The 12421-nt window shown below is 35.8% G+C and overlaps 1 protein-coding gene across 3 annotated transcripts in view; it reads right to left on the bottom strand.

Moving 5' to 3' along the window:
- PHYHIPL (phytanoyl-CoA 2-hydroxylase interacting protein like) overlaps positions 1-10987 on the bottom strand; it is a 94281-nt gene extending 83294 nt beyond the window's left edge. Inside the window, exon 1 of one of the 3 annotated variants that reach the window (XM_015072837.3) lies at positions 10664-10987. In XM_015072837.3, the coding sequence (XP_014928323.2) occupies positions 10664-10769 (106 nt within the window). In that variant the 5' untranslated portion in view covers positions 10770-10987. Of the gene's footprint in view, positions 1-2033; positions 2058-4395; positions 4663-10663 lie in introns of those variants that run through there. The other 2 variants (XM_027062044.2, XM_027062042.2) reach the window with 2 other exon arrangements.
- Positions 10988-12421: the final 1434 nt, after the last annotated feature.

The raw sequence follows: 12421 nt of genomic DNA, 5'->3' as shown, positions 1-12421 counted from the left end.
AAAGCTATTGCCAACTTTATTAAGTAGTAATTGTTTATTAATAAGAACTGGATATTAAGATATTTCAAAATAGTTTTAAGTAATCGCATATAGACCATGGTTTAAATTGAAGGAGTTTCTTTCTGAGCTAATTATAATGCTATGAATAAAAAATTTCAAAATTTATCTTTCATACCAAACTTAGGTGACTATCTTGAAAAAAGATATGTTTCAAAAGAAACAAGAAATACTCTGAGGAGAATGCTGGTGCTATTTTGGTTGTGACTGCTTTGAATGTGTATATTACACACACACACACACACACACACACACACACACACAAACAAATGGAATACTACTTGGCAATGAGAAAAATGAAATTTTGCCATTTAAAACAACATGGATGGAGCTGAAGGGTATTATGCTAAGTAAAGTAAGTCAGTCAAAGAAAGACAGATATCATATGTTCTCACTCATATATGGAATTTGAGAAACTTAACAGAAGACCGTGGGGGAAGGGAAGGAAAAAAATTTAGTTACAAACTCAGAAGGAGTCAAACCATAAGAATTTTTTTAATGTTTATTTATTTATATTGAGAGAGAGAGAGAGAGAGCACAAGTGGGGGAGGGGCAGAGAGTGAGGAGAGAGAATCCTAGGCAGGCTCCATGACGTCAGCACAGAGCCCGAGGTGGGGCTTGAAGTCACGAAACTGTGAGATCATGACCTAAGCCAATATTAAAAGTCAGATGCTTAACTGACTGAGCCACCAAGGCGCCCCAAACCATAAGAGACACTTAAATAAGAGAACAAACTGACGAATGGGGGGGGGCATAGGTGATGGGGCATGGAAGAGGGCACTTGTTGGGATGAGCACTGGGTGTTGTATGTTAAGTGATGAATCATGGGAATCTACTCCCAAAGCCAAGAGCACACTGTATACTCCATATGTTAGCTAACTTGACAATAAATTATACCTAAAAAAACAAAATAAAACAAAAATGAATTTTAAAAATAAAAAAGAAACAATACTTTATTAATTTAAAAACACTTTAATAAAAATTAAAAATAGAAACACCACACAATCTAGAAATTCCACTATTAGCTATTTACCCAAGGAAATCAAAAGCACTAACAAAGATATACATATGCACACCTATGTTTATTTTACCATTATTTACAATAGCCAAGATATGGAAGCCTATACAATGGAGTATTACTCAGCCATAAAAAAGAATGAGATCTTGTCATTTGCTACAACATGGATATAATTAATGCTCAGTGAAATAAATCAAAGAAAGGCAAATACAATATGACTTCACTTATATGAAGAATTAAAAAATAAATGAATAAACAAAAAACAGAAACAAAATACAGAGAACTGATAGTTGCCATAGGAGAGGAGGGTATAGGGATGTGTAAAATGGGTAAAGGGAAGTGGGAGGTATAGGTTTCCAGTTATGGAATGAATAAGTCATGGGGATGAAACCTACAGCAAAGAGCATAGATATAGTCAGTGGTATTGTAATAGCGTTGAATAGTGACAGATGGTAGCTACACTTGTGGTGAGCATAGCATAAAGTACACAGTTTTGGAATCACTATGTTGTATACCTGAAACTAATGTAACATTGTATATCAACTATACTTCAATAAATATAGGAAAAAAAAGTTTGATAAACATCTTTCAAATATAATGAGCAAACTAATTTGATTATTGAGATCTTTAATAAGCTGAAGAAACTCAATTTGATAATAGTCACAATATTACCGAGCTTATAAATGCAGATGAATTGTCAGTAATGAAACTGATCCTTACAGTTAAGATTAATCATGCAAGTAAAATAAATTTAACTCTTCTGAAATTTTAAGAGATCAGCACAAAGGTATAAGCTTTTTAAAAAAAATGTTACCAAGAATATTTCAGAATATTATAAGATACATTATTTTCTCACTGAACAATGAAAAAAATGAACTGACGAACAGATTCGATCACCTCCCTCCAAAAGGACTATTTACTTTTTGATTCAACTCTGAAAAAAAAAAAAACAACTTACTATTTCTATTTAGTCTGGATCAATTGATTTGAAGAGTATCCTGAGAAAGCAAAATGAGTTTATAAACATTAGCATTTGTCACTACTTATTTCTATGAGGTAGAATTTCCTACGCATAATACAATAAAAATAAAATACATAAGTGGATATTGAGGCCGATATAAAATAGCAACTTCCATGTATAATTGCTAATTTTCATTTCTTACTATATCCACTTATTGACTTTATTGGGAAAATGCTGTTAAGTTTGAAATCACAGGATAAATATATACTAATTAAAAGCTACTTTTACTTGTTGGAGTTCTGCAAAATGTTAAAAAAAAAGGTTCTCTAAAAATTACAAGCTTTGAAATTTATTAAGACTTCAGACAAGATAAATTCAAACTCCTAACCATGGCATAATCTAGGTAGCCTTAACTAGTTTTCAGCTTATTTTCTCATAACAAACACTTCTTTTTTCCATCAATACCAAATGTTATATATTGCTAGAACATACATGATTTTACACCTTTATACATGCTCTTATCTCTATCAGAAATGCCCTTATTCCACTTCTCCCGGAAAATTTTTATTTTTATTTTAATATCCAGAAAAAATTTTTTGCTTCCTCTGTGAAGCCATCTGAGACACTCAAGACAGAATTACCTACTTTCTCCTCTACACTCTATTATAGTATCATCATGTTATTATATTTATCTATTTAAATTTATTGTCTCCCTAAATGCCAGTGAATCCTTTAAATGCAGGATCCAAGTTATATTCATTTTTGGATCCTTTTTTTTTCTGTTCTTAACACAGATCCTAAAGTTGGAGTACATGTACAAATACACAGTAAAAATTACATGTAAACAAAAGGAAGCAAACTGGTTAAGTTTAGGGCCTAAAAATTAATCGAACAAGAATAGAATGGCACTGTCCTCAAGCTATTATACTCAAAGTATGGCCTGTAAACTACTTACCAGGCTCTGATGAGATAAAAAAAATTAGGATTAAACATTTGGAAACTTTAATAGGAATTTGACAGAGATTTTCATATCTGTTGAATCTTTTTTTTGGACTTTTTAAATTTTACTTTTCTAATAATTACTTTTATTATATTTTTATAAAGTTTCATTCAGCGATAGATTGAATATTGAAAATAAAAACCAAAATACAGATTTAGAAGCACTACATTAGACTATGAAAGACAGAAAGAGGAGTAACACCTTGACATTTTTCAATGAGAATTTGGTTTACAAGGAAGAATATGATGTACACACAACTGTTGTAGTAGTACACATCATAACTATCCATACTTCTCAAAGTCCACATCATTATCTTTGACACTCTAAAACCTATCTATTGATTGAATTGTTAAGTGTACCTGGAAATATTAATGCATAACTAGTATTTCTTTCTAAAGTTATTTATACGAGCACTAGATTTTAACTTAAAATTAGGGTTTGCTTCTTTACTGCCTATCAGACCCAATGGCATAGATCACTACCCATTTTGATTGACTCCATACAGAGCTAGCCAGCTTTCTACTGCTCTCTGCCTGGCCCCAGTAACATATAAAATCAAAATGATTATACAATTTTTTTCAGAAATTCTTCTTTCAATATTTTCATTCCTACCAAGAAAGATTAATTTATTTTCTCAATACTCTACATTAGGAGTTGGCAAACGTTTCCTCTAAAGGACCAGATAATAAGTATTTTAAGGCTTGTAAGCTATATGGTCTACTGTCACAGCTACCTCGCCTTTCTAGCAAGAAAGCAGCCACAGATAATATCTAAACAAATGGGCATAGCTATGTTCCAATAAAATTTTACTTACAAAACCTGGCAGCAGGTGTTCAATTTGGACCAAGAACTGTAACTTGCTGATGCCTCTTCTATATCATAGGTATAACTTTAAAATCAATCATTAAGAACCTATCATATAATAATATTTAAAAATTGTCATTCTTGTTGCATTTATTATCAGCTTTTAAAATTTTAAATACCGACAGATTCACCATCATTCAAGCTAAAAAAGAAAAGACACTGTTTTTCAAGAAAATCACATTAAAGATATGAAAAAAATGTATGTGCTTTATCTTTAATGGCACATGTCTAGGGAAGCTACAAGCCTTATAGCAACACTCTCACAGGCTACAGAAAACAAAAGAATTTATTTATAATATTTGCCACAACCACTAAATAAACAGCATATAAGCAAAATTCCTCACAAAGAAGCCCTTTTAAAATGAACCACAATCTTGGTGTGAATAGTTGTAAACACACAAAACTATGATTCAGAGTATGATGCTTTTTGTTCAACTCACATAGATGTGGAGGAACTTCAAAAATGCAGAGCTCTTGACTACATTTTTAACAAACCTGGAATGTAGATTTATTTCATCTTTAGGTTTCAAAGTTGACCTTCTCCAACATGTAACCACTCCTTTCCTTTAAGGGGTGAGACACAAAGCTGATTAGAGGTCACTCTAAAACTGAAGTCAAATCCTAATCTTGCCTTTTCCACGTAAATTCTAGTCTCCCCTGGTGGAATATATAGTTCTATGAACAATTCTCTTTCTCCTTCTAGAACTGTTTTCCTCAGAACATAAGAGGAATTACTAAATGTTTAAGTTTCCAAGGAAATCGCTTACTGTTAGATTCTAAATGTCTTTTAGACATTTATGTTCAATATCTCTGAAAAGTCTTCTATGACTTCAAAACTACCTTTAGACAGATGACTCAAAAATCTCTATTTCACAATCCTCTATAAAGTAGTAAGTGGCTAATTTTTATCTAGTAATAGGTATCAAAATACTATCATTGGATTATGGGTGGCCCTTTGAAGAGTGAGAATCAAGCAAAATAAGAGACTAAAAAGAATGTAGGTGGGTTCTCTTGTGGGCATCCATGTTGAAACATGCAGTATATAATACTGCTCTGAGAATATGATTTCTGTGACAAAAGTGCCCCTGAAAAAGGGATTAGGATATATTTGGATGTCCACAGAGGTCTAAAATTTGAGGTCTAAAAAACTGTCATCATGATGTCTAAATATTATTTCCTTTCTCCTTTGTTCCCTGTCAATGATTCTTCTGATTTCCCAGACTTAAAATCCTTAAATTACTCCTTATCACTTTTCATTTTGCTTGAAAATTCAATCACAAAGCTTATAATTATTTTTGCATTTCTTTTACACCCTTCCCATTCACTATCCTTCCATAAGGATGCTGCCTATTTTTCCTGTTGAGAATTCTTCAATATTTGTATACATTTCTATTAGAAATCTTCCACAAATACTGATTGTACTTCTCAAATGTATGTATATAAAATACAGCTTGCTTAATAATTAATAATACAGTTTATCTACTGTGTAATAATAAAATTATGTTTAAAAGTGTTAATGAGGCAAATGCTTTCAACTAGTAAAAACAGAATTTAACAGTAAATAGATTCTTATAGAAAAATTTAACAGAAATGGAAAACAAACCCAAAAAAAAGGCAAATGCTGTAAGGAAAAACTAAAATTATGCATTTACTAAGGGCAGAGAAGAAAAACCAGAAACCTGAAGGATTATCCTTACTGTAGTAATTGATGCAACTGCTGTTTTTCTGAAGCCCCGGATAATATATACAAATAATCAATAAACTCTACTTACATAAATTAAGGAAAAAATCAAGATTGGGCCTAAATGAGGGGGAAACAGCAGTGAAAAACTAAGTGACTTAGAAGTTGTCTAGGTAGCGTTCTATAGAGTGAAATTCTGACTGCCTTACCTAGGCAACAAAGCAAGTTGCCAGTATTACTACTTATAACATATCAGTTATTCTACCACTGGAGGGAGTCTGGTCACATATCCTTTGATGTGACTTTTTTTACTCTCATAACTTCCTTGTTTTCTCTGGGAATGAATTAGAACCCCTACCAAGAATATGAATTGGTTTAACAATCTGATGACTTTCAAGCTTTCTGTTTTAGTTTTTATTTTATTTTTGTTATGTTCCATGTTCACTAATTAAAAATTTACAGCATCTCTATAGTCATATCTGGGTCAAAGAAATGAATCCAGAGATCTTATGTGCTGGTACATATGCATACTTAGAAAAATAATCATAAAGAAAAAAATGTTAAATCAAGAACAGAGAAGGGCTCTGATACAAATACCTACTCACAGCAGATATCAAGGTCGCAAAGCACGTGAAATGCAGCAAACAGCAGGTTTGAAGTAGAAGCTAAAAGAGCTTTTAGGATTAAGGCTGACAAGGATATTACTGATAGGATAGAAAAATATAAGCAAATGAGAGTACTGTAACTGTGGTTTTAAAATTAACTATCCTTTTAAAATTCAGAGTTAGCAGTTTCCACTGTCTACTCCTAAAGTTGAAGCGGCATAAGAAGGATTTACTAAGTAAATAAAACACTAATGAAATGAAAAACAACAAAGATCTAAACACTGGACCTAAATAAATAAATAGATAGATAGATAGATAGATAACAGTAGTTCAACTCAAGAAGTTATGTGAAGAATAGTCCATTTACAATAATAATTATTCTCTATTTTGTGTCAAGAATTTTGTGAAATGATATGAAATATTTCATTTAATTATTTTAACAATCCTACAGGATTGACATTATTATACTCATTTTACATGAGAGAGCTTAAAGCTAAAAACAAGTAATTTGCCTAAGGTAATATATCTGTCAAGAGCCAATACTCTGTCAGAGGTCCATCTGATTCTAAAATGGTATTGCCACTATGGTATATGAAGGTCAATGAGACTGAACAATGACTACCTTATGTTCTTGTACTATTAAAGGTAACAGTTATAAGTACTCTTCCTAGATGTCTGCTTCAGAAAATGTCATTACAGATTATCTAATACAGCACTGTATTAACTATTAAGCATTTCTGTTATTTTGTTTCCAAAGTTAAAATTTGTTTAATTCACATGTCAATTGCATAAATAAGTCATAGCTTATTTTTAATTTAAATATATATAAGTAAAAATTAAAAGGAATTTACCTTTTTAAATACGTAAAAAAGAGAAAACCTTTTTTTTCCTTTCCTTCACAAAACTATTGTCAGACACAAAGACATAGAAATCTGTCAGGTTCTCTCTGTGCAATTTCCTTAAAATGTACTCCTTTGCTGAGTAGCATCATAAACTCCATAAATCATATCTAGGCAGTCAGAAAATAATCATGGAAATAACACTTGTTAAACCTAGGAAAGCTTGGGGGTGGATTCAAGTGCTATATAACAAATTAATTTTGTGTTTTCTTCCTTACTATTATAACAAGAGTGCAGGAAGCTTGAATGCATAAAACAACATATATATAATAAATCTTTCCCTTTCAGCAAGGAAAGAAAGTTTACATATGTGTGTGTGTGTGTGTGTGTATACGCACACATATATATGCATAATTTTTAAAAAATGAAGAGAAGTAGAAGTAATGTAGAATTCTATGCATGAAGCTGGGGGCTGTTCTGTCTTATCACAAGTCAATTAAGGTCTCAAGTATCCATGTGAAGAAACAAACTGGAAATGGGTTCCCATATTATCGATGCTTCCCGTTGAGTAAATGTTTTTTTTTTCCCTTCAATTTCTTTGGAAAATCCACAATTAATGTATATCAACTGGAGGATACTTCAGCACAGCAGAGATGGAAGAACAGAAACACTCTCCTACTTACAACAGAGATTCTAGAAAGTACTAGATCTACAGCACATCTTCAGAGGTTTCCTAATAGAAGTCTATTCAGAATCCTCATTTTGAACTACAGGTAACATCTAGACAGGGACCATGTACTAGCACACATGCCTAGGATAAAAGTACACATGAAATAACGTGTGTGTAGAAGAACCTCCCTATTGCTTAATTTAAAAACCCAATTATATGACTGCTTGGATTCTACTCCATATTCTTCCAACTGTTAGATAGTTGGAGAAACTATGGAAAAAAAGAAAACATTGTAAATTATTGCAAATTATGTAAACAGATTAATTTATAAGAAATAGCAAGTGAAAGAAAAAACATACAAGAGCCAAGGAAACAGAAGAAAGACATACAGTTCACCAGCAGTTATAACTCTTAGTTGGCCAAATATGCAAAACACTATAAAATTTAAAAATCTATAAGTGGAGAGAGTAAAAGGAAATATATATTTAACAAAACTATATTTTCTCCTATTCTATTTCATTCCACTTCCAAGAAATTAATGTTATGCTCATTTTTTCCCATCTGTGAATAGAATAGAAAAAAGTAAAGAGCAAATAAGACAAATGTATATCTGTGATTGTAAAATTATGAAAATTTATCACTTATTATATACTTAAGCATGTAACAGATCTTCTGCCACATCCTAATCTTTCTGTTATATATTTACAAAAGTAAAATAATGACACCTGAGAGGAAGTGAAAGGAAGTAAAGGGAGTAAATAGTACCTAGCTGAAATTTTCTCAATATAAAATTTGACAAATAAGGTCTGCTTGACAAACTTAATGCAACGTTTTTTAATTTTTCTGCCATAAAAACTATATATTTTGGAACTGACATGTAGTGTCACAAAATAAAGTTAGGCGTTTAGTAACATCTCTACATAAGCTATTCCCAGTTTTTTACACATCTTTTAATAGACGAGTTAGCTCTTTGTATTTGTTGATATAAGGTATTTAATAAAAATGAAACCCTATTCATTTAATCTATGTTGAATTATTAGAAGCCTGTAAATAAGTAATTTTCATAGATACTGCTTAGTGCTAGCACTCCCCAATTAAATGTTACATAATTTGTTCATTTTGCAGGATTCATAAATATGAACTGAAACAACTAAAAAACCATTACGAAAATAAAATGGAAGAGACCACAGTAAATGTAGCACTAGTTTCTGTACTCTACATTACTAAGTTTGTAAACGTCATAAAAAAGAAAAACAACTTTATTTTCTCCATTATCTTTGAAACATGTGGCAAATCCAATTTTAAGTATTAAGATTACTGTGTTCTTGAGGGACAATTATGAATTGCTTATTTCCAATAACTACAGTAATAAGCTTTTGATAAATCATTGAAATAAATGAAAATTAAATCTATTTTGGTTTTCTATCAAACCAATCTAGGAAAAACATTTACAATGGTTAACACCAGAAAAAGTCACTTCACAAAAGCATAAACTAAAACCAATACAATTTCTTATGTGGTATATTAAAAATAATCTCTATAGTCTAATAATGCAAGTTTATATGTGGAATGCCAAAATGATTACTTCTGTTTAGATGCCATAAATATGTGCAACTATTACTACGGTGAACTAAGAATAAAGAAATTATGAACAGCTTTTGCAAGAGTATTTATTTATCCATACTACAGCTTTTTCAGAAATTATTTCAAAGTGGCTTTGGCTTCAAAGGGCAATTATTGTGTCCCAAATTTATTAATAAAAAGAAATTCCGTGTTCAGTTGACCTAAACTAGACTGTATACCAATGCCAAACCAAGTTATCATTTAAATGACTTTGAAACAAGACCTCTGCTCTCTATTTGGATTACATACTGATAAATTTTATGACTTTGTGGTCACCACATGAGTATCTCTACATAATCTTGACCAAAAAAAAAATATTTTTAAATCATCGTCTGCATACACTGTTAACGGATTCCATTTATAGCCAAAAAGTGTTTAGGGTCATCTTGACAACATGTAAATTGTTTTTCCTTTGTCAGATGTCCAATTTTACAATTATTTGGTCAATGACTAATCAGATGAGTTTTTTTACAAATGAAGTTTTGTTCCACAGACGGACTCTTCAACTACTCCAAATAACACAGAAGCTACCCATATTGAACACAGTACTAGCTTATCTCTTTAAGGCTTAAACCTGTGTTCAATCACTTCCTTCGGAGACTGCCAACTTTAACAATAGAATAAGCTACATAATATCAAGACACAATGCTGAGTACTCGCCACAGATTCTGTACCACAGCAGATATAATATGCCACTTCACAGATTTTTGAGTTTCTGAATCACAGCCCCAAACCACGAAGCTTGTGGCTGTCCTTGGTGCTGAAACGCACTTTTTCCCCGCGCCCCTTCACTGAAAAAACCGTCATCCCAATCCCTATTTGAGAGCATAAAAAGACTCCTGAATTTGGGAGGTGGGGGTCTGAAGATGAGAGGTTTAAAAAGGAAATGATAAGTTTCTGGGCTGAAAATGCTAACTAGCATGTGCAGGTGGAGAGGGGAAGGAAGAGGTGGTCGAAACATCCAGAGGGCATTTTCCCTACGGTTCCGGTAGACCCTAGAAACCCGGACTGCGGCACGATCGGAAACACCTCGTCCCGGGCAGGAACGGCGGGCGGGAACGGCGCCCTCGCCTCGGCGCTGGGCCAGGCGGGCGAAGACGGCGAGGGGCGCCGCGGCTGGAGACTACGGCGACTTTCCGCGCCAACGCAAGAGCCCTGGGGTCCTTTTGTTTCTACTGTCTGAGGAGAGGGCGGATGAGCGGAGGGGAGCCCCACCTGTATTTATTTGTACGGGGGAACAACAAAAGACCGTGAAGCCCGGGCGAGCAGGGTCAGCAGAGCCGGGGCGGCCGCGGCGCCTAGGCGCGGGCTCGGCCCCTTTCCTCACAGCCCCCGTCGCTCTTACCGTCCCGGTCGCACAGCTGAATGGCCTCCAGGCTGAGGTTTTTGATCACCTCCTCACAGGGGCTGGTGGGGCTGTTGAGGGTATGATCCAGGCGCGGCACCTCCATTTTCCCAACTCCCTTCTCAAGCCCGCCTGCTTCGTATCCAGGCTCTCTCGACGGACCGGGTGGGAGAGAAGGGCGGGAAAGGGAAGGGGAGTGTCGGAAAGAGGGGAGGAGGCCTGGGACGCGGCTCCGGAGGGGCGAGGCTGAGCTTCCGGGCTAGAGAGCCGCGGCCGAGGCGACGGCTGTGGCAGGAGATCCGGAGAGTGCGCGGCTCGAAGAGACTGAGAGGGACCTGGCGCGAGGGCGAGAGGAGCGCGCTCCCGGCGGGGAGGAGACGCGTCGCGCGGGGAACGTGAAGGCGCGGCGCGCGCACGCGCGTGAGAGGACGCGCCCACCTGCTGGCGCGCGGCGCTCCTCCTTCCTGCGCCCCCCCCTTCCCCCGCCCTTCCACGCGCACGCGCCCCCTGCTGCCCTCGCTCCTTAGCCCCGGCAATCCCCTGAGCGAGGTGAACTCGCGGGAACTGCGGGATGCTGGGGGTGCGTCATGCTGGACTCGCCCTCTCTCCTGGTGAGGTTGATTTAGCTTCTTTTCCCTCGTCAGTGTCAGTCGTATCCAGGTTGGCACTGGGGCGTCTGGCACTGGGGAGGTGAGAGGGAGCAGATTGGTTGTTTTGAAGGACTGGAAAAATATGCGTCCAGACCCTTTGTATACGGGTTCGCGGAGCCAGAAGGCTGCCTTCTCGGTTCAAGGTCCTGGGCTACTCCCCACCCAGCCCCCACCTGCTCAGCCGAGCATTCCTCAGGAACAGCTGCTTCCGTGTGAGAGATGTGTGGATTAACTGAGGACTGGCAGGGTTTAGGAAAAGAATTTTGGTCATCTTGAAGGAGGGGCAAACAGGAATTCAAAACTGCCAGAAAGGTGAGGGAATGAGATGTCAGCCAGCGGGCTGGAAAGGCAGCACGTGTGCTTCAGGACTGACAGCCACTAATCTTTCAGCCTTCGCAGTCTAGCTTGCTCCATTCATTCATTAATTCGTTCAACAACTAGGTATTAAATGTTTACTCTGTGCTGGGCATTGTTCTGGACGCTAGTGAAGGGGGTAAAAAACAGTATCTGTCCTGATGGATATGGAAGCACAATGGGAAATGTGCTTCCTCAAGTTACCCTAAATTTGTCTGCCCATTCTTTTTAAAGGCATTTAGGATTCTGCAGTGCACTTCGTGGAGGTGAAAAAGTTTTTAAAGTAAAATGGGTATAGGTCACAGCCTATTGACCTCTGTTGCCATTTGCTTCTTTGGAACAGCTTTTAGTTGTGTTGCTATCTTAGGATCAAAACAGTGCTTGCCCCTCTCTCTTCTTTTTTTTAGTGTGTATGCTTGTTGGAAATTAAAGTTCCTTTTTATTGATTTTCCAATTTCAAACATAAATGTTATCCAATAAAGTAACAATTTACATACAGATTGCTATATGCTACCCTTTCTAGTCACATCCTTCTAGCCATAACATGACTAAATCTAGTTAATTGAAACCTCATAAAACAGAAGGACGAGCTTAAGGTAAAATAAGCCTGTGAGAAAACTTGGCACAACTGCAAGTTGATACAAATCTGTGGAAGATAATTGGGTATCTTAAAGTGAAATGTCCTCATTATCAACTTAGGTATTAATGAAGATGGATCTCCTTCTTGCAGTTTGAGAAATGTCAAGATAGGGGT

This window comes from Acinonyx jubatus, chromosome D2 (assembly GCF_027475565.1).
Source record: "Acinonyx jubatus isolate Ajub_Pintada_27869175 chromosome D2, VMU_Ajub_asm_v1.0, whole genome shotgun sequence".
Taxonomy (NCBI): Eukaryota; Metazoa; Chordata; class Mammalia; order Carnivora; family Felidae; genus Acinonyx; species Acinonyx jubatus.
This window is presented reverse-complemented; position numbering and strand designations above follow the sequence as displayed.